We start from the raw sequence: 21,600 nt of genomic DNA, 5'->3' as shown, positions 1-21,600 counted from the left end.
CGCGGAGGGAGAAGAGACCAGCGCCGGGCAGCGGAGAAGGAGGGAGGGGGAGCAGGGAGCCGCAGCAGCGCTATTTCATTGGTAGTAAGCGCCGCTGCAGCATCCCCCTCTCCTTCTGTATTGGCTGCCCAGCGCTGCTGTGGATGCTGGGAAGCGGTTCCTGCATCCCAGGATCCACAGCAGCGCCGGGCAGTCAATACGGAAGGAGAGGGGGATGCTGCAGCGGCGCTTACTACCAATGACATAGCGCTGCTGCGGCTCCCTGCTCCCCCTCCCTCCTCCTCCTTCTCACCTCACTGCCTGCACCGAGGAAGCTGCACGAGGAGCCTGGGAGATGGTAAGTATATCTCTCTTTCTCTCTCTCTCTCTCTCTCTCTCTCAGGGGGACACCGTCTGCCGCAATGTGTAAAAAGGGGGACTGGCTGCCGCTGCCGCAATGTGTAAAAAGGGGACTGGCTGCCGCTGCCGCAATGTGTAAAAAGGGGGACTGGCTGCCGCTGCCGCAATGTGTAAAAAGGGGGACTGGCTGCCGCAATGTGTAAAAAGGGGGACTGGCTGCCGCAATGTGTAAAGAGGGGTCTGGCTGCCGCAATGTATAAAAAGGGGGACTGGCTGCCGCAATGTGTAAAAAGGGGGACTGGCTGCCGCTATGTGTAAAGAGGGGTCTGGCTGCCGCAATGTGTAAAAAGGGGGACTGGCTGCCGCAATGTGTAAAAAGGAGGACTGTCTGCTGTAATGTGTAAAAAGGGGGACGCTGTCTGCTGTAATGTATAAAAGGGGCTCTACCTGGTGTAGCGGCGCTACTGTGCAGCGTAATTTGAATAATGTAGACTACTGTGCACCGTAGTATGAATTGCTATTATTTTGTGACCACGCCCCTTCCCCGTGAAGCCACGCCCCTATAAATTTTCGCACACCTACGGCGCGCACTGCCCCTATCTTACTTGGGGGGGCGCCACTGTTGTTTCTTGCACACAGCACTAAAATGCCTAGTTACGGCACTGGTTTGGATTATAACCAAAACATCAACTATAAATTACCTGCCATGTGGTGAATGAAAAAACCAATCACTTTATTTTATACTGGACTGGTGAATGCCCTCTTTATTTTCGCATTATGTATGTATGTATATGTAGCACAATACTGGCGGACTGAGCTGCAGATTTAAAGCAGCAATAATTTAAATGGCAAAAAACATCCTGACACACCCCCTACCCTGATTTTAAGGCCCCCCAGAACTGTGAGGTATGCCTCGGCATTGTTTGTTACCTGGGGGTGAGAATCTAACATAATACTCTTTCATCCACAAATTTATTTTATAATTCCCGATATCGGTAGGTGGTGCCCAAAACAAAAATGGCCGCCAGCATCTTTACTAAAACTACTCCCCCTATACCTTTCTCCACCCACCTTCCCGGAACTGGACACTCACTGACTGTGCTGCGTGGAGTGTGCGTGTGTTCTATTCTGTTGTCACTGTTGGGAGCCCACGCGGGACAATTATGTCTGTGAGTGACAGCATGCGGGTCTCAGTGGGGTGGGGGAAAGGGAGGTGATGCAGCACGTGCCATGGGTCCGGCGCCGCAGCGGTCCAGTTCTCCACGCGACAGAGATAAGACAGGGATCACATTCAGTGACGTCATGCAAGCCAGCCGCGTGCGGTGCCCACCTCAGCAATACACGCGTGGGGAAAAGCGTGTGACCCCCCCAGGCGTGTCTGTGCTGCAGACGCTATTCTGCAGCTGCCCGGCCTATGTGCCGTCCCCTACGGCCGCCTGCAGTTGGGGGGTTTGGTACAGGTTGCTGATGAGTCCAAAATTGGATTGTGTGGGCCGTGCAGGGAAATATCCCAGTGAGAGCCAGTGTGCCACCATATGTTTACAGGGCAGCGTAGGCTCACATGGCATGGCCGCGGCACTGCTGTACTCTATACCTGTACCAACCGATAGGCGGTTCACAGAAGGTGAGACTTCGAAGTGCTGTATTCTAGGATCTCGCCCTCGCTACAGATAGAGTAGTATATCGGAGGGTATCTGGATAATAGACAGTGTCTAGTTACAGTCAATAGATAGACACCATATGTTAGACATTAGGACGACAGGGTCAAAAGGTTGACATGAAAAAAGTAGACAGTACAAAAGGTCGACATGAAAATGGTCGACATAAAAAAGGTAGTTTTAAATTTTTAATTTTTTTTAATTTTTCATACCTTCTCTATCCATGTCGGCATAGAGTTAGTTATAAACCTTGTGGCGAGCCAATGCCTTTTTACAATTGGGGGTCCCAGATGACAAAACTATCCACACAAACCCCCAAAATGCAAAAAATTGGTGTCTACTTTTTTTATGTCGATCATTTTCGTGTCAACCTTTTAACCCTGTCTACCTTTTGACCCTGATGACCTTTTGTACTGTCTACTTTCTCTATCGTCCTAAGTGGATGCTGGGGTTCCTGAAAGGACCATGGGGAATAGCGGCTCCGCAGGAGACAGGGCACAAAAAAGTGAAGCTTTTACCAGATCAGGTGGTGTGCACTGGCTCCTCCCCCTATGACCCTCCTCCAGACTCCAGTTAGATTTTTGTGCCCGGCCGAGAAGGGTGCAATCTAGGTGGCTCTCCTAAAGAGCTGCTTAGAGAAAGTTTAGCTAGGTTTTTTATGTTACAGTGATTCCTGCTGGCAACAGGATCACTGCAGCGAGGGACTGAGGGGAGAAGGAGTCAACTCACCTGCGTGCAGGATGGATTGGCTTCTTGGCTACTGGACATCAAGCTCCAGAGGGACGATCACAGGTACAGCCTGGATGGTCACCGGAGCCGCGCCGCCGGCCCCCTTGCAGATGCTGAAGACAGAAGAGGTCCAGAATCGGCGGCTGAAGACTCCTGCAGTCTTCTAAAGGTAGCGCACAGCACTGCAGCTGTGCGCCATTTTCCTCTCAGCACACTTCACACAACAGTCACTGAGGGTGCAGAGCGCTGGGGGGGGCGCTCTGAGAGGCAAATAAAAACCTTATTAGAGGCAAAAAATACCTCACATATAGCCCACAGAGGCTATATGGAGATATTTAACCCCTGCCTAACTTCAAAAATAGCGGGAGACGAGCCCGCCGAAAAAGGGGCGGGGCCTATCTCCTCAGCACACAGCGCCATTTTCTCTCACAGAAAAGCTGGAGAGAAGGCTCCCAGGCTCTCCCCTGCACTGCACTACAGAAACAGGGTTAAAACAGAGAGGGGGGGCACTGATTTTGGCGATATTGTATATATATAAAAGATGCTATAAGGGAGAAACACTTATATAAGGTTGTCCCTATATAATTATAGCGTTTTTGGTGTGTGCTGGCAGACTCTCCCTCTGTCTCCCCAAAGGGCTAGTGGGTCCTGTCCTCTGTCAGAGCATTCCCGGTGTGTGTGCTGTGTGTCGGTACGTGTGTGTCGACATGTATGAGGACGATGTTGGTGAGGAGGCGGAGAAATTGCCTGTAATGGTGATGTCACTCTCTAGGGAGTCGACACCGGAATGGATGGCTTATTTAGAGAATTACGTGAGAATGTCAACACGCTGCAAGGTCGGTTGACGACATGAGACGGCCGACAATCTATTAGGACCGGTCCAGGCGTCTCAGAAACACCGTCAGGGGTTTTAAAAACGCCCATTTACCTCAGTCGGTCGACACAGACACAGACACGGACACTGAATACAGTGTCGACGGTGAATAAACAAACGTATTTCTCATTAGGGCCACACGTTAAGGGCAATGAAGGAGGTGTTACGTGTTTCTGATACTACAAGTACCACAAGAAAGGGTATTATGTGGGAGTGAAAAAACTACCTGTAGTTTTTCCTGAATCAGATAAAATAAAATGAAGTGTGTGATGATGCGTAGGGTTACCCCGATAGCAAATATTGGCGTTATACCCTTTCCCGCCAGAAATTAGGGTACGTTGGGAAACACCCCTTAGGGTGATAAGGCGCTCACACGCTTATCAAGTGGCGTTACCGTCTCCAGATACGGCCGCCCTCAAGGAGCCAGCTGATAGGAAGCTGGAAAAATATCCTAAAAAGTATATACACACATACGGTGGTTATACTGCGACCAGCGATCGCCATCAGCCTGGAGATGCAGTGCTGGGTTGGCTTGGTCGGATTCCCTGACTGAAAATATTTTATTCATGTAGAGCATTTAATAGGATGCATTCTATATATATGTATGTGAGATGCACAGAGGGATATTTGCTCTCTGGCATCAAGATAAGTGCGTTGTCCATATCTCCCAGAAGATGTCAGGGACACGACAGTGGTCAGGTGATACAGATCCCATACGGCAGATGGAAGTATTGCTGTATAAAGGGAAGGAGTTATTTGGGGGTCGGTCCATCGGACCTGGGGACCACAGCAACAGCTGGGAAATCCAACCTTTTTTACCCCAAGTTACATCTCAGCTAAAAAAGACACCGTCTTTTCAGCCTCAATCTTTCCTTTCCCATGAGGGCATGCAGGCAAAAGGCCAGTCATATCTGCCCAGACATAGAGGTAAGGGAAGTAGACTGCAGCAGGCAGCCCTTTCCCAGGAAAAGAAGCCCTCCACCGCGTCTGCCAAGTCCTCAGCATGACGCTGGGGCCGTGCAAGCGGACTCAAGGTGGGGGGGTAGTCTCAAGAGTCTCAGGGCGCAGTGGGATCACTCGCAAGTTGACCCCTAGATCGTACGAGTATTATCCCAGGGGTAAAGATTGGAGAGTCGAGACATCTTCTCCTCGCAGGTTCCTGAAGTCTGCTTTACCAACGGCTCCCTCCGACAGGGAGGCAGCATTGGAAACAATTCACAAGCTGTATATCCAGCAGGTGATAATCAAAGTACCCCTCCTACGACAAGGAAAAGGGTATTATTTTTCCACACTATATTGTGGTACTGAAGCCAGACGGCTTGGTGACACATAGTCTAAATCTAAAATGTTTTGAACACTTACATAAAAGGTTCAAATCGAGATAAAGTCACTCAGAGCAGTGATAGCGAACCGGAAAAAAGGGGACTATATGGTGTCCCTGGACATCAAGGATTACCTCCATGTCCAAATTTTGTCCTTCTCATCAAGGGTACCTCTGGTTCGTGGTACAGAACTGTCAATATCAGTTTCAGACGATGCCGTTTGAATTATCCACGGCACCCCGGGCCTTTTTACCAAGGTAATGGCCGAAAAGATGTTTCTTCAAAGAAAAAAGGCATCTAAATTATCCCTTACTTGCACGACCTAAAAAGGGCAAGTTCCAGAGAACAGTTGGAGGTCGGAAGAGCACTATCTAAAGTAGTTCTTCGACGGCACGACTGGATTCTAAATATTCCAAGAATCGCAGCTGTTTTCCGACGATACGTCTGCTGTTCCTAGGGATGATTCTGGACACGGTTCAGAAAAAGGTTTTTCTTCCCGAGGAAAAAGCCAAGGAGTTATCCGACCTGTCAGGAACCTCCTAAAACCAGGAAAGGTGTCTGTACATCAATGCACAAGAGTCCTGGGAAAAATGGTGGCTTTTTACGAAGCAATTCCATTCGGCAGATTCCATGCAAGAATTTTCCAAAGGGATCTGTTGGACAAATGGTCAGGGTCGCATCCTCAGATGCACCTGCGAATAACCCTGTCGCCAAGGACAAGGGTATATCTTCTGTGGTGGTTGCAAAAGGCTCATCTATTGGAGGGCCGCAGATTCGGCATACAGGATTTGATCCTGGTGACCACGGACGCCAGCCTGAGAGGTTGGGGAGCAGTCACACAAGGAAGAAACTTCCAGGGGGTATGGACGAACCTGGAAAAGTCTCTTCACATAAACATTCTGGTACTAAGAGCAATCTAAAATGCTCTAAGCCAGGCGGAACCACTCCTGCAAGGAAAACCGGTGTTGATTCAGTCGGACAACATCACGGCGGTCGCCCATGTAAACAGACAGGGCGGCACAAGAAGCAGGAGTGCAATGGCAGAAGCTGCCAAGATTCTTCGCTGGGCGGAGAATCACGTAATAGCACTGTCAGCAGTGTTCTTCCCGGGCGTGGACAACTGGGAAGCAGACTTCCTCAGCAGACACGATATTCACCCGGGAGAGGGGGGTCTTCATCCAGAAGTCTTCCACATGCTAATAAACTGTTGGGAAAGACCAATGGTAGACATGATGGCGTCTCGCCTCAACAAGAAACTGGACAAGTATTGCGCCAGGTCAAGAGATCCACAGGCAATAGCTGTGGACGCACTGGTAACACCTTGGGTGTACAAATCAGTATATGTGTTTCCTCCTCTGCCTCTCATACCAACGGTATTGAAGATTATACGGTGAAGAGGAGTAAGAACAATACTAGTGGCTCCGGATTGGCCAAGAAGGACTTGGTACCCGGAACTTCAAGAGTTGGTCACGGACGACCCGTGCCCTCTACTTCTGAGAAGGGACCTGCTACAACAGGGTCCCTGTCTCTTTCAAGACTTACCGCGGCTGCGTTTGACGGCATGGCGGTTGAACGCCAGATCCTAAAAGGGAAAGGCATTCCAGAAGAAGTCATTCCTACCTTGATTAAGGCAAGGAAGGAAGTCACCGCGAAACATTATCACCGCATTTGGCGAAAATATGTCGCGTGGTGCGAGGATCGGAGTGTTCCGACGGAGGAATTTCAACTGGGTCGTTTCCTACATTTCCTACAATCAGGATTGTCTATGGGTCTCAAATTGAGATCTATTAAGGTTCAAATTTCGGCCCTGTCAATATTCTTCCAAAAAGAATTGGCCTCAGTTCCTGAGGTACAGACTTTTGTTAAAGGAGTACTGCATATACAGCCTCCTGTGGTGCCTCCGGTGGCACCGTGGGATCTAAATGTAGTTTTAGATTTCCTCAAATCCCATTGGTTTGAACCATTGAATAAGGTGGATTTTAAATATCTCACATGGAAAGTGACTATGTTACTGGCCCTGGCTTCCGCCAGGAAAGTATCTGAATTGGCGGCTTTATCTTATAAAAGCCCTTATCTAATCTTCCATTCGGATAGGGCAGAACTGAGGACTCGTCCGCATTTTCTCCCTAAGGTGGTATCAGCGTTTCACCTGAACCAACCTATTGTGGTGCCTGCGGCCACTGGCGACTTGGAGGACTCCAAGTTGTTGGACGTTGTCAGAGCCTTAAAAATATACATTTCAAGGACGGCTGAAGTCAGAAAATCTGACTCGCTGTTGATACTATATGCACCCAACAAGTTGGGTGCCCCTGCTTCTAAGCAGACGATTGCTCGTTGGATTTGTAACACAATTCAACTTGCTCATTCTGTGGCAGGCCTGCCACAGCCTAAATCTGTTAAGGCCCATTCCACAAGGAAGGTGGGCTCATCTTGGGCGGCTGCCCGAGGGGTCTCGGCATTACAATTCTGCCGAGCAGCTACGTGGTCGGGGGAAAACACGTTTGTAAAATTCTACAAATTTGATACCCTGGCAAAAGAGGACTTGGAATTCTCTCATTCGGTGCTGCAGAGTCATCCGCACTCTCCCGCCCGTTTGGGAGCTTTGGTATAATCCCCATGGTCCTTTCAGGAACCCCAGCATCCACTTAGGACGATAGAGAAAATAAGAATTTACTTACCGATAATTCTATTTCTCGGAGTCCGTAGTGGATGCTGGGCGCCCATCCCAAGTGCGGATTATCTGCAATACTGTACATAGTTATTGTTAACAAATTCGGGTTATATTGTTAAGGAGCCATCTTTAAGAGGCTCTTTCTGTTATCATACTGTTAACTGGGTTTAGATCACAAGTTGTACGGTGTGATTGGTGTGGCTGGTATGAGTCTTACCCGGGATTCAAATTGCCTCCCTTATTGTGTACGCTCGTCCGGGCACAGTACCTAACTGGAGTCTGGAGGAGGGTCATAGGGGGAGGAGCCAGTGCACACCACCTGATCTGGTAAAAGCTTCACTTTTTTGTGCCCTGTCTCCTGCGGAGCCGCTATTCCCCATGGTCCTTTCAGGAACCCCAGCATCCACTACGGACTCCGAGAAATAGAATTATCGGTAAGTAAATTCTTATTTTTTTCATGTCTACCTTTTGACCCTATCGACCTTTTTAACCCTGTCGACATTTTGACTGTCTGACATGTGGTGTCTTTTGACTGTCTGACTAGACCCTATCTATTATGGGATCCGGTCTGAAGATCGACAGTGTCTAGGTCGACAATGTTTAGGTCGACCACTATAGGTCGACAGTCACTAGGTCGACATGGATGGAAGGTCGACAGGGTTTCTAGGTCGACATGTGCTAGGTCGACAGGTCTAAAGGTCGACATGAGTTTTTCACATTTTTATTCTTTTTTTAAATTTTTTCATACTTAACGATCCACGTGGACTACGATTGGAACGGTAATCTGTGCCGAGCGAAGCGAATGCACCATGCCCGAAGCATGGCGAGCGAAGCGGTGCACTAATTTGGGATCCCGGTCACTCTACGAAGAAAACGACACAAAATAAAAATAAAAATCCTCATGTCGACCTTTAGACCTGTCGACCTAGCACATGTCGACCTTCCATCCATGTCGACCTAGTGACTGTCGACCTAAACATTGTCGACCTAGACACTGTCGATTTGATGAACCACACCCATCTATTATACCACACCTCAGTAAAGGCTCAAGTTAGGCCACTGGATCCCTTGGGCTAGCATAACTTACCTGTTTCACAGCACTACTCTACTCTCCATGTGGACATCTATTGGGAATTGTAACTTGTGGAGAGCGAATTGGAGCAAGCCACCTTGTCCGAAACGTGGCGAGTGAACACGGTTTAATAATTAGGTCCCAAATTTTTAGGATAAAAAAAACTAAAATTAGGATTTTCAATCCATGATTCAGGATTTTACAGGTTTTAAACATGTCAGTTTAGGAATTTATACGTTGTGTGAAACGCTGTTCCTTTATTACATTGGTGTCCTGTTACTTCCTTGCAGTGTTTTCTCCCGCAGTGCGCTACGCTGCGGGATGCTGTGATCCATTCACAGCCACAGCTTTCTCATAGAAGTGAGCGGAATCTTGGGTGCCAACAGTTGCGCTGCATACTCTACACAGCAAAGCTGTAACAGGACACCTCTGTATATGCATGACATTTCCACAGTAAATTTATAGTTTCAACTTATAGTAAGTAACAGAATTAGGTCTGTTTAGGTTCTAACAGTCAAAATAAGTTATTTTAGGTACTAACACCCAGATTAGGTCCTGTAGAAATTAAGCCGGGTCGGTTGTCATAGCTGTGGCGCTGGGACATACCTCCCAACATGACCCTCTCCAGGAGGGACAAAATGCTCTGCTCCTGGACTTCTCTCTTAATGTATGATTGCCGGCACCAGTGTTGAACAGGTTAATGGATAAGACAGGTGTTTTAGCACAGGTGATGACAACCCTAAATTAAGAGGGAAGTCCAGGTGCAGAGAATTCTGTCCCTCCTGGCGAGGGTCGTGTTGGGAGGTATGCTGGGAGATGAGCTGATCTCCGCGCCGCCTCTCCCTATTATTATTATTATTATTATCCTTTATTTATATGGCGCCACAAGGGTTCCGCAGCGCCCAATTACAGAGTACATAATCAAACAGGAAAACAGCAACTTACAGTTGATGACAGCATAGGACAAGTACAGGGTAAATAAACATAGTTACATTAGCAGATGACACTGGAATAAGTATCAGGTGGCAGAAGACTGCTGGATTTGGTGCAGTTGAAGATTATTAAAGTAAGAAAGGATAAGCACATGAGGGAAGAGGGTCCTGCTCGTGACCAATGGGTCCTGGGTTGCAGCAACCCAGTAATCCGTTTACGCTGCCACTGACCCGGTATTCAACTCGGGAATAACCCTTCTTATTACCCAGGTTGAATTACCAGTTCAGGTGACCCGGGAATTCTCCAAGGCCCCTTTCACATCACACACTGACCCGTGTCGACCCAGCAATATGCCGGGTCGATACCAGGTTATTTTTGCGATGTACAATAAGTTGACTGCACTTATTTCTTTTTATGTATAATGCTTTGGGAAAATACTATTTTAATTTCCTTCATGAATTATAAGGTGCATTCTGTTGAGTCTGGTAACTGCCCGCTCTATGTAACATGTAAATGTTATTATGTGGTCACATTGGGTGACCATCTACCCCTTAAAAGGGCCCCACCTTAAGATAGGTACACACTATACGATTATCTGTCCAATCTGGTTGGAATGAAAATCTGGTAATGTATGGGAGTAAGTGTCAATCAACCATTTGCTCACAAAACCTAAAAAAATGAACAAAAATGGTCAATCAGATAAAAGGCTAAATTAAACGGATTTTACCAATTTGTGTTAACGACTGTTTTTGTCCATTTTACTGTGTTTGGGAGCAAATGGTCGATTGTCGCTTACTTCCATATGTTACCAGATTTTCTCTATCGTCCTAGTGGATGCTGGGGTTCCTGAAAGGACCATGGGGAATAGCGGCTCCGCAGGAGACAGGGCACAAAAAGTAAAGCTTTTTCCGATCAGGTGGTGTGCACTGGCTCCTCCCCCTATGACCCTCCTCCAGACTCCAGTTAGATTTTTGTGCCCGGCCGAGAAGGGTGCAATCTAGGTGGCTCTCCTAAAGAGCTGCTTAGAAAAAGTTTAGCTAGGTTTTTTATTTTACAGTGATTCCTGCTGGCAACAGGATCACTGCAGCGAGGGACTGAGGGGAGAAGGAGTCAACTCACCTGCGTGCAGGATGGATTGGCTTCTTGGCTACTGGACATCAAGCTCCAGAGGGACGATCACGGGTACAGCCTGGATGGTCACCGGAGCCACGCCGCCGGCCCCCTTGCAGATGCTGAAGACAGAAGAGGTCCAGAATCGGCGGCTGAAGACTCCTGCAGTCTTCAAAAGGTAGCGCACAGCACTGCAGCTGTGCGCCATTTTCCTCTCAGCACACTTCACACGGCAGTCACTGAGGGTGCAGGGCGCTGGGAGGGGGGTGCCCTGGGAGGCAAAATGATTACCTATAAAGGCTAAAAATACCTCACATATAGCCCTAGAGGCTATATGGAGATATTTAACCCCTGCCTGATTTCTCTAAATAGCGGGAGACGAGCCCGCCAGAAAAGGGGCGGGGCCTATCTCCTCAGCACACGGCGCCATTTCCTCTCACAGTTCCGCTGGTCAGGACGGCTCCCAAGTCTCTCCCCTGCACTGCACTACAGAAACAGGGTAAAACAGAGAGGGGGGGGCACATTTATGGCGAAAATTTGATATAACAAAGCAGCTATAAGGGAGCACTTATTATAAGGCTATCCCTGATATATATATAGCGCTTTTGGTGTGTGCTGGCAAACTCTCCCTCTGTCTCCCCAAAGGGCTAGTGGGTCCTGTCTTCGTTAGGAGCATTCCCTGTGTGTCTGCTGTGTGTCGGTACGTGTGTGTCGACATGTATGAGGACGATATTGGTGTGGAGGCGGAGCAATTGCCAAATATGAGGATGTCACCCCCTAGGGAGTCGACACCGGAATGGATGCCTTTATTTTTGGAACTACGGGATAATGTCAACACGCTAAAGCAGTCGTTTGACGACATGAGGCGGCCGGATAATCAATTAGTGCCTGTCCAGGCGACTCAAACACCGTCAGGGGCTGTGAAACGCCCTTTGCCTCAGTCGGTCGACACAGACCCAGACACAGGCGATGACTCCAGTGGTGACGGTGACGAATCAACCGTATTTTCCAGTAGGGCCACACGTTATATGATTTTGGCAATGAAGGAGGCGTTACATTTAGCTGATACTACAGGTACCACTAAACAGGGTATTATGTGGGGTATGAAAAAACTTCCTATAGTTTTTCCTGAATCAGAAGAATTAAATGACGTGTGTAATGAAGCGTGGGTTGCCCCTGATAAAAAACTGATAATTTCAAAGAAATTATTGGCATTATACCCTTTCCCGCCAGAGGTTAGGGAGCGCTGGGAAACACCTCCTAGGGTGGACAAGGCGCTAACACGCTTATCTAAACAAGTGGCGTTACCCTCTCCTGAGACGGCCGCACTTAAAGATCCATCAGATAGGAGGATGGAAAATATCCAAAAAAGTATATACACACATGCAGGTGTTATACTACGACCAGCTGTAGCGACTGCCTGGATGGGCAGTGCTGGGGTAGTTTGGTCAGAGTCCCTGATTGAAAATATTGATACCCTGGACAGGGACAATATTTTACTGTCGTTAGAACAAATAAAGGATGCATTTCTTTATATGCGTGATGCACAGAGGGATATCTGCACACTGGCATCACGGGTAAGTGCTATGTCCATTTCGGCCAGAAGAGCTTTATGGACGCGACAGTGGTCAGGTGATGCGGATTCAAAACGGCATATGGAAGTTTTGCCGTATAAAGGGGAGGAGTTATTTGGAGTCGGTCTATCAGATTTGGTGGCCACGGCTACAGCCGGGAAATCCACCTTTCTACCTCAAGTCACTCCCCCACAGAAAAAGGCACCGACTTTTCAACCGCAGCCCTTTCGTTCCTTTAAAAATAAGAGAGCAAAGGGCTATTCATATCTGCCACGAGGCAAAGGTCGAGGGAAGAGACAGCAACACGCAGCTCCTTCCCAGGAACAGAAGCCCTCCCCGGCTTCTACAAAAGCCTCAGCATGACGCTGGGGCTTCTCAAGCGGACTCGGGGATGGTGGGCGGTCGTCTCAAAAATTACAGCGCGCAGTGGGCTCACTCGCAGGTAGATCCCTGGATCCTGCAGATAATATCTCAAGGGTACAGGTTGGAATTAGAGACGGATCCACCTCGCCGTTTCCTGAAGTCTGCTTTACCAACGTCCCCCTCCGAAAGGGAGACGGTTTTGGAAGCCATTCACAAGCTGTACGCTCAGCAGGTGATAGTCAAGGTACCTCTTCTACAACAAGGGAAGGGGTATTATTCCACTCTTTTTGTGGTACCGAAGCCGGATGGCTCGGTAAGGCCTATTCTAAATCTGAAGTCCTTGAACCTGTACATAAAGAAGTTCAAGTTCAAAATGGAGTCACTCAGAGCAGTGATAGCGAACCTGGAAGAGGGGGACTTTATGGTATCCTTGGACATCAAGGATGCGTATCTCCACGTTCCAATTTACCCCTCACACCAGGGGTACCTCAGGTTCGTTGTACAAAACTGTCACTATCAGTTTCAGACGCTGCCGTTCGGATTGTCCACGGCACCTCGGATCTTTACAAAGGTAATGGCCGAGATGATGATTCTTCTTCGAAGAAAAGGCGTATTAATTATCCCATACTTGGACGATCTCCTAATAAGGGCGAGGTCCAGAGAACAGCTAGAGATGGGATTAGCACTGTCTCAAGAAGTGCTAAAACAGCACGGGTGGATTCTAAATATTCCAAAATCCCAGTTAATGCCGACAACTCGTCTGCTGTTCCTAGGGATGATTCTGGACACGGTTCAGAAAAAGGTTTTTCTCCCGGAGGAAAAAGCCAAGGAGTTATCCGAGCTTGTCAGGAACCTCCTAAAACCAGGAAAGGTGTCTGTACATCAATGCACAAGAGTCCTGGGAAAAATGGTGGCTTCTTACGAAGCAATTCCATTCGGCAGATTCCACGCAAGAATTTTCCAAAGGGATCTGTTGGACAAATGGTCAGGGTCGCATCTTCAGATGCACCTACGGATAACCCTGTCTCCAAGGACAAGGGTGTCTCTTCTGTGGTGGTTGCAGAGTCCTCATCTATTGGAGGGCCGCAGATTCGGCATACAGGATTGGATCCTGGTGACCACGGACGCCAGCCTGAGAGGCTGGGGAGCAGTCACACAAGGAAGAAACTTCCAGGGAGTATGGACGAGCCTGGAAACGTCTCTTCACATAAACATTCTGGAACTAAGAGCAATATACAATGCTCTAAGCCAGGCAGAACCTCTGCTTCAGGGAAAACCGGTGTTGATCCAGTCGGACAACATCACGGCAGTCGCCCATGTGAACAGACAGGGCGGCACAAGAAGCAGGAGTGCAATGGCAGAAGCTGCAAGGATTCTTCGCTGGGCAGAGAATCATGTGATAGCGCTATCAGCAGTGTTCATCCCGGGAGTGGACAACTGGGAAGCAGACTTCCTCAGCAGACACGATCTTCACCCGGGAGAGTGGGGACTTCATCCAGAAGTCTTCCACATGCTGGTAACCCGTTGGGAAAGACCAATGGTGGACATGATGGCGTCTCGCCTCAACAAAAAACTGGACAGGTATTGCGCCAGGTCAAGAGATCCGCAGGCAATAGCTGTGGACGCGCTGGTAACGCCTTGGGTGTACCAGTCGGTGTATGTGTTTCCTCCTCTGCCTCTCATACCAAAAGTATTGAGAATTATACGGCAAAGAGGCGTAAGAACGATACTAGTGGTTCCGGATTGGCCAAGAAGGACTTGGTACCCGGAACTTCAAGAGATGATCACGGAAGATCCGTGGCCTCTACCTCTAAGGAGGGACTTGCTTCAGCAGGGTCCCTGTCTGTTTCAAGACTTACCGCGGCTGCGTTTGACGGCATGGCGGTTGAACGCCGGATCCTAATGGAAAAAGGCATGCCGGAAGAAGTCATTCCTACTTTGATTAAAGCAAGGAAAGAAGTAACCGTGCAACATTATCACCGAATTTGGCGAAAATATGTTGCGTGGTGCGAAGATCGGAGTGCTCCGACGGAGGAATTTCAACTGGGTCGATTCCTACATTTCCTGCAATCAGGATTGTCTATGGGTCTCAAATTGGGATCTATTAAGGTTCAAATTTCGGCCCTGTCGATTTTCTTTCAAAAAGAATTGGCTTCAGTCCCTGAAGTCCAGACCTTTGTGAAGGGAGTGCTGCATATACAGCCTCCTGTGGTGCCTCCAGTGGCACCGTGGGATCTCAATGTAGTTTTGGATTTTCTAAAATCTCATTGGTTTGAACCACTAAATAAGGTGGATTTGAAATATCTCACTTGGAAAGTGACCATGCTTCTAGCCCTGGCTTCTGCCAGGAGAGTGTCAGAATTGGCAGCTTTATCTTACAAAAGCCCATATCTGATTTTCCATTCGGACAGGGCAGAACTGCGGACTCGTCCGCATTTTCTCCCTAAGGTGGTGTCAGCATTTCATCTGAACCAGCCTATTGTAGTGCCTGCGGCTACAAGTGACTTGGAGGACTCCAAGTTACTGGACGTTGTCAGAGCATTAAAAATATATATTGCAAGAACAGCTGGAGTCAGAAAATCTGACTCGTTGTTTATATTGTATGCACCCAACAAGATGGGTGCTCCTGCGTCTAAGCAGACGATTGCTCGTTGGATCTGTAGCACAATCCAACTGGCACATTCTGTGGCAGGCCTGCCACAGCCTAAATCTGTAAAGGCCCACTCCACAAGGAAGGTGGGCTCATCTTGGGCGGCTGCCCGAGGGGTCTCGGCATTACAACTTTGCCGAGCAGCTACGTGGTCAGGGGAGAACACGTTTGTAAAATTTTACAAATTTGATACTCTGGCTAAGGAGGACCTGGAGTTCTCTCATTCGGTGCTGCAGAGTCATCCGCACTCTCCCGCCCGTTTGGGAGCTTTGGTATAATCCCCATGGTCCTTTCAGGAACCCCAGCATCCACTAGGACGATAGAGAAAATAAGATTTTACTTACCGATAAATCTATTTCTCGGAGTCCGTAGTGGATGCTGGGCGCCCATCCCAAGTGCGGATTATCTGCATAAATTGTACATAGTTATTGTTAACTTATTCGGGTTATTGTTGTTGGAAGCCATCTTTCAGAGGCTCCGCTGTTATCATACTGTTAACTGGGTTTAGATCACAAGTTGTACGGTGTGATTGGTGTGGCTGGTATGAGTCTTACCCGGGATTCAAAATCTTCCCTTATTGTGTACGCTCGTCCGGGCACAGTACCTAACTGGAGTCTGGAGGAGGGTCATAGGGGGAGGAGCCAGTGCACACCACCTGATCGGAAAAAGCTTTACTTTTTGTGCCCTGTCTCCTGCGGAGCCGCTATTCCCCATGGTCCTTTCAGGAACCCCAGCATCCACTACGGACTCCGAGAAATAGATTTATCGGTAAGTAAAATCTTATTTTCATTCCAACCAACCAGTTTGGACAGAAAAAATGTGTAGTGTATACCAGCAGTTAAATTAATATATTCATTGAAAGAAGCACTTATCTGTACTAATAACAAATAAGCAGACCTTTCAAACAAGCGATACAAACTGAAACAAATACGACTTTACAGCAGGAAGGTGTTGGGTGCTGCAAGTGAACACTTGGGGGCAGATTCAATTGTTAGTCTTCCTTGCTGCTATTAGACGGCACCCAACAGAGCAATTCAGTTGTTGCTCTGTTTGATTGCACATGCAGCCGGGAGACACATTTCAGGCTGCGAGCTGAAATGTGTGTAAACGCCGTGGATTGGGCGCTCAAACCTGTACTTTAGATGAGTTTAGCCGCTTTGTGTGACTAAGCGCAGTAATAATGGGGTGCGCATACGGGGCATATCTGCCCAATGGGGGCAACAATTGAATAGCTCTGGTGACAGTACAATACGTTTGGACCCCACAAAACAATTGAATTGGCCCCTTGGTGTGTCCCATCACTGAAACAATGTCTGTATAATGGTTGGTTGTGTCAAATCCTTCTACATGACGCTGTGTAAAACGATCTCTGGAGTAGATGCTTTAAATGCCTGTTATTTACCATAACATTTACTGTACTTTTACTCTGACAAAGCCAAAAAAGGCTATAATTATTTTGAGCATTTTGTCTGACAGGAATACTTAGTATTGTTACTGTGCATTGTTGGCTCTTTCTGTATCGGTAACCTGATCATATCCAAAATGTCATTTGTCCTTTTATTTTTACCAAAGTGAAGGCTACAGCACAGTATGAGATTTTAAATAAACAAATGAATAGTAAGAACCCTAAGTAGTCTGTCATTAATCACATATTCAGTGCGGTCTGGCCATGATATTCGCGCTAAGAATCGAATTGCAAAATGCAATTATAGCGGCACCATAGATCAGGGCTGGCCAACCTGTGGCTCCAGATGTTGTAAAACGACACATCCCAGCATGCCCTGCCACGACTTTTGCATTCCCTACTAGCAAAACTGTGGCAGGGCATGCTGGGATTTGTAGTTTCACAACAGCTGGAGAGCCACAGGTTGGCCAGGCCTGCCATAGATTATTGTATACCTGCTGCGGCCACTCTGTGATACATTCAGAGAATATTTAATACCCCTGAAAACTGGTGTTTTTGTGAAATAAGCCACAAATATTTAATGAGAAATGGGCCCCTAAAAGAGGAGACAATGGGGTAGGTCCAGGTGTAACTATGACTATGGGCCTAATTCAGATCTGATCGCAGCAGCAAACTTTTTCTCTAATGGGCAAAACCATGTGCACTGAAGGGGGTGCGGGGCAGATATAACATGTGCAGAGAGAGTTAGATTTGGGTGGGGTGTGTTCAAACTGAAATCTAAATTGCAGTGTAAAAATAAAGCAGCCAGTATTTACCCTGCACAGAAACAGAACAACCCACCCAAATCTAACTCTCTCTGCACATGTTATATCTGCATGCAGTGCACATGGTTTTGCCCATTAGCTAACAAATTTGCTGCTGCAATCAGATCTGAATTAGGCCCTATGTCATGTCCATTGTTCAGACTGCAGTGGTGACTTAAGCTTGGTACATATACTCCATAAAAGGAAGACAGGCGTTATACTGCCTGCTATATGTCTAATAAACACAAGGTGCTGAAAGTGTCTGTATGCCACTAATTTGTAATCAAGCATGGTTTTTCGATTCCATTACAGGTATTCTTTGGTATATGTAGATGTATACAACAGCTCCAGCTCTGATCATCACTTGATTTTATTGTTTTCTTTTAAGCTCCCTTAAGTACAGGTACCCACTGGTGTGGTGTTAATGTTTTCTAACACTAATGAAAATGCTTTCAAACACAAAGTATGCATGCAGCTATAGCCAGATGCATTCTGAAACCTGGAACACTATTGCAGTATTAGCAACATCAGTATGTCTATGACAACACACCTGACAACACCAGGTTTACATGCATTTTCTAGTGTTAAAAAAATGCTAGTAAATACCTTGTAATTTATCCCTGTGGTAGTGGGAATGAGATGTAAACCTCTTATTGATAACTGAATCCATTATGTTGGCTAATGCTGGTCTCGTCTATCCCAACACACATTTCACTCATGATGCAGGAGACAGGCATATGAGGAGTCATTCAGGTGCAGTCGTTCCTGCGCTATTATGCAGTGTTCCGTACTTTCACATGTGCAGGATTGCAGTAAACTGTCTGTGGCTGACAGTCTGGTGGCGTGTAAGGTTGGTGCCGGCCTCCGTTTGTGAAAACAGAGGCGTGTCCCCACCGTCATGGGCGGAGATTTCCTGGCCTCTGCGATGGGCGGCTTGCGCCAGATGGTGACTGAGTGATCCGATGCTGCGTCCTAGGATGCAGGTCAGATCACTACTGCAGCAGGAAGCATCTACTTTTAGTAGACGCCTCTTGCTGCATTACCATACAGAGTTATCACTGCTGCTTCCAGCAGTGATAGCAACTCCAACAACATCTGAATTAGGCTCAGGGCCCTAATTCAGATGTGATTGGAGGTGCTATCGCTGCTGCTTACATAGAAGCAGCAGCAATACCACTAATATGGTAATGTAGCATGAGGCGTCATGCCTCCTGCATTCAGTACTGATCCGTGCTGCATCCTAGGATGCAGTAACGGATCATCTGCTACACAATCGGCTGGCTGCGTTAACCGTGGACAGAAATCCTGGCCTCACCCCACCCCCGCAACATCTCCGACATGCCTCAGTTTTGCAAAACGGAGGCTGTCGCCTCCCTCTCTCCACTCTCAAACGGCATCAGACTGTTAATCAGTGACAGTCAGATGCCGCCTTGCATCCGCCGTCAGTACTTTGCGGCATGCACCGCTTTTACTTCGGGACCTGAATAAGGCCCCTGGTGTTGAGTCCTCAACGCAGCATCTTTCATAGTGTTTCCACAGATCTTTCACTTGCCCATTAAATGATAAATGATCCTTTTCTATAATTTTCTCTTTCCAAACTATCAATATTTTTCCAGCTGGTTTATTTCTAAACTGACGTCACTCCTCTACTTATGAAGGCTGGTTTGGGCTTTCTGTATTCATTTTACATTGATTAAAGGGGGCCTGTTAACCCCACGTAGATCCTCGAGAAGTGTTTTCTAGTTGACAGCGTGTTAATAACAGACATATAGGACCATGCCTATAATAGTCTTGCATAGGATGTCATTGCACTACAGTGCCAAACGGCACTGGGGAAGAAAGAGTCATTATTACAATTAAAAATGTAGTTATCATTTATATACAGTATGTGGAATACATGGCTAGTGTGATATATTAATATGATGAGACGTTAATTCATAGTAGTGGATCTAATAGATCTTTTATATTTGCAAAGCAGTACTGAGATAACGTGCCCTTTATATTAAGCACTATGTGGACCAATACCTTATTTGATTTCATTGTTGTCTTACTACATCTAGTGGTCTGTTTAAGCACCCTGCCTTTCCATTCTTTTTATTTTTTTTATTTTTTGTGGTTCATTTGGAACATAGAAAAACATGTTTTAGTGCTGGTTTTTTTTTTTTTTTTTTTTTCTGTCAGCCAATGGTCTGACACTGGGGACAGTGGGTATAGCCAAACGTTCAGTCAGGGCACCAAGGAGTTAAACTTGTGGAGTGCAGCCTACGAAGCCCTCCTCCCCTATACCCAGCCTGCCTCAGGCCAGTCAGTTTTTTCCCTTGGTGCTCAGGAAAGGGCACACTTTTAAGGAGCAAGGTTTTCAGCAGGGCCGGTTCTAGCCCTTGTGGCGCCCCGGGCAAAAAAATAGGGGCGTGTCTGACTACGGGGGCGTGGTCAGTTACTCCCCCATTTGTGCCCCCTGTAGAGTAGCGTCGCTGAAAGAATAAATAAATGAATACTTACTATCCCCGCTCCTGATTCCCGACCGCTGCAGACCTCCGCCGGCGCTGCTCCTCTCCTCTGATCTATGGGAGAGACGTCATGACACACTCAGTGGCCATTTTAGGAGCAGCACAACGCTGAACATTTTATGTGAAGGAGAGTTTGTGCAGGTCCATACACTGCCACAAGCTCTTGGGGAAAGAGCCAAACCTGCCTCCCGTATACCAGCACTGCACCAGCTGTCAAGTTGTATAATCCATACCTCACCTCATGGTGTAGGTATTGGACAAATGATGCCAGTTTTCTCTCTGTTGTTTATTACACACTGCTAGGAGAATTGTAGTGCACTAAGTTAGTGATATAGTATCACTGTTCACCTGAACAGTTGCTACTACTGTGGTGGACTCACAGTTGTAGTACCAGCACTCTTATTCCTTTATTTGTGGCTCTCCAGACCAGTGTTATATAGCCCTACCTTCTTCTTATCTATATTTATAGGTTTGTGTGTCTGTTTTGGTAACAGGTTGGAACATGTCCTCCAGGGGATCTTCCAAGGCCTCACAGAAGGAGAAGGGAACTACTGGGCTGCACACCTATACATGTACGGCATGCAAGGAAAAATGTTCTTGTATGGTACAGGACCACACAGGGCTCTGCGATCGTTGCTCTCTCGAGGTTCCTGGCGGTACCGCTGCGGAGAGTTCTACTTCGTCGAAGCCGGCTTGGGCTACTTCTCTGTTCTTGGCCATGAAGGAATTGACTTCCCAGCTAGCAGCTAACAGAGCTCCGCAGGTCACATTTTCCACGGTAGGTGCAGACCTTCCACAGACACAGCAGCAACACCACCAACAAACTACTGAACCAGCATGGCTCCAGAGTTTGTCTCGATCGGTCCAAGGCTTGGTTCAGGTTTCCACTAATCTACAACAAGCCCTAGGGTCTTCATCAAAGCGCAGAAGTAAATCCTCGTCAGCGTTCCCCCTTATACCATCCAAGGATTCCCAATCAGAGGAATTTTCTGAGGGGGGGGACGATCCTCAGGTTTCGGAAGCTGAGGAGTCTCCCACTTCAGATGATCACATGAGCTTAGCTAGGGTGGAAGCCTTAGTCAAGGCGGTTAGGGAAATCCTACAAATCAAGGCTACCGATGCTCCACCCGATGCCCAGACAAAGGCGGATCCATCTGCCTTTCCCCCTTCTACGCAGTTGGAGGATCTTTATAAGGAGCCTTGGTCTCATCCATATAAAAAGTTTTTAATTACCAAACGGAATTCTTGCTTTTATCCCATGGTGGAATCGGACCCAAAAAAGTGGGAAATTCCACCACCTGTGGACGCGCATGTGGCCCGTCTGGTTAAGTCTTCCAACTTTCCTATACGAGACGTAACGTCTCTAAAGGAACCTACAGACAGGAAACTGGAGCAGTTCCTGAAGGCCATATACTCCAATGCAGGAGCGGCTCTCAGCACTGTTATTGCTTCAGCCTCTGTTTCTTTGGCTATTGGCGGTTGGTAGGATGTCTTGACGAAGGGTCTATGGTCAAACATGCAACGCTCTGACCTCATCAAGTATGTTGACAATATCAGGGAGGCCAACACTTTCTTAGGAGAAGCAGT

At 47.5% G+C, this 21,600-nt stretch overlaps 1 protein-coding gene across 4 annotated transcripts in view; it reads left to right on the top strand.

Annotated features, from left to right (window-relative positions):
- The first annotated feature begins 1,399 nt into the window (after positions 1-1,399).
- RPS27L (ribosomal protein S27 like) overlaps positions 1,400-21,600 on the top strand; it is a 38,110-nt gene continuing 17,909 nt past the window's right edge. The window contains exon 1 of one of the 4 annotated variants that reach the window (XM_063926530.1): positions 1,400-1,508. In XM_063926530.1, coding sequence (XP_063782600.1) covers positions 1,503-1,508 — 6 coding nt within the window. In that variant the 5' untranslated portion in view covers positions 1,400-1,502. Of the gene's footprint in view, positions 1,509-1,534; positions 1,964-21,600 lie in introns of those variants that run through there. The other 3 variants (XM_063926531.1, XM_063926527.1, XM_063926528.1) reach the window with 3 other exon arrangements.

This window comes from Pseudophryne corroboree, chromosome 6, assembly GCF_028390025.1.
Source record: "Pseudophryne corroboree isolate aPseCor3 chromosome 6, aPseCor3.hap2, whole genome shotgun sequence".
NCBI lineage: Eukaryota > Metazoa > Chordata > Amphibia > Anura > Myobatrachidae > Pseudophryne > Pseudophryne corroboree.
The sequence above is the reverse complement of the archived record's forward strand: the minus strand, read 5'-3'. Positions and strand labels throughout refer to the sequence as shown.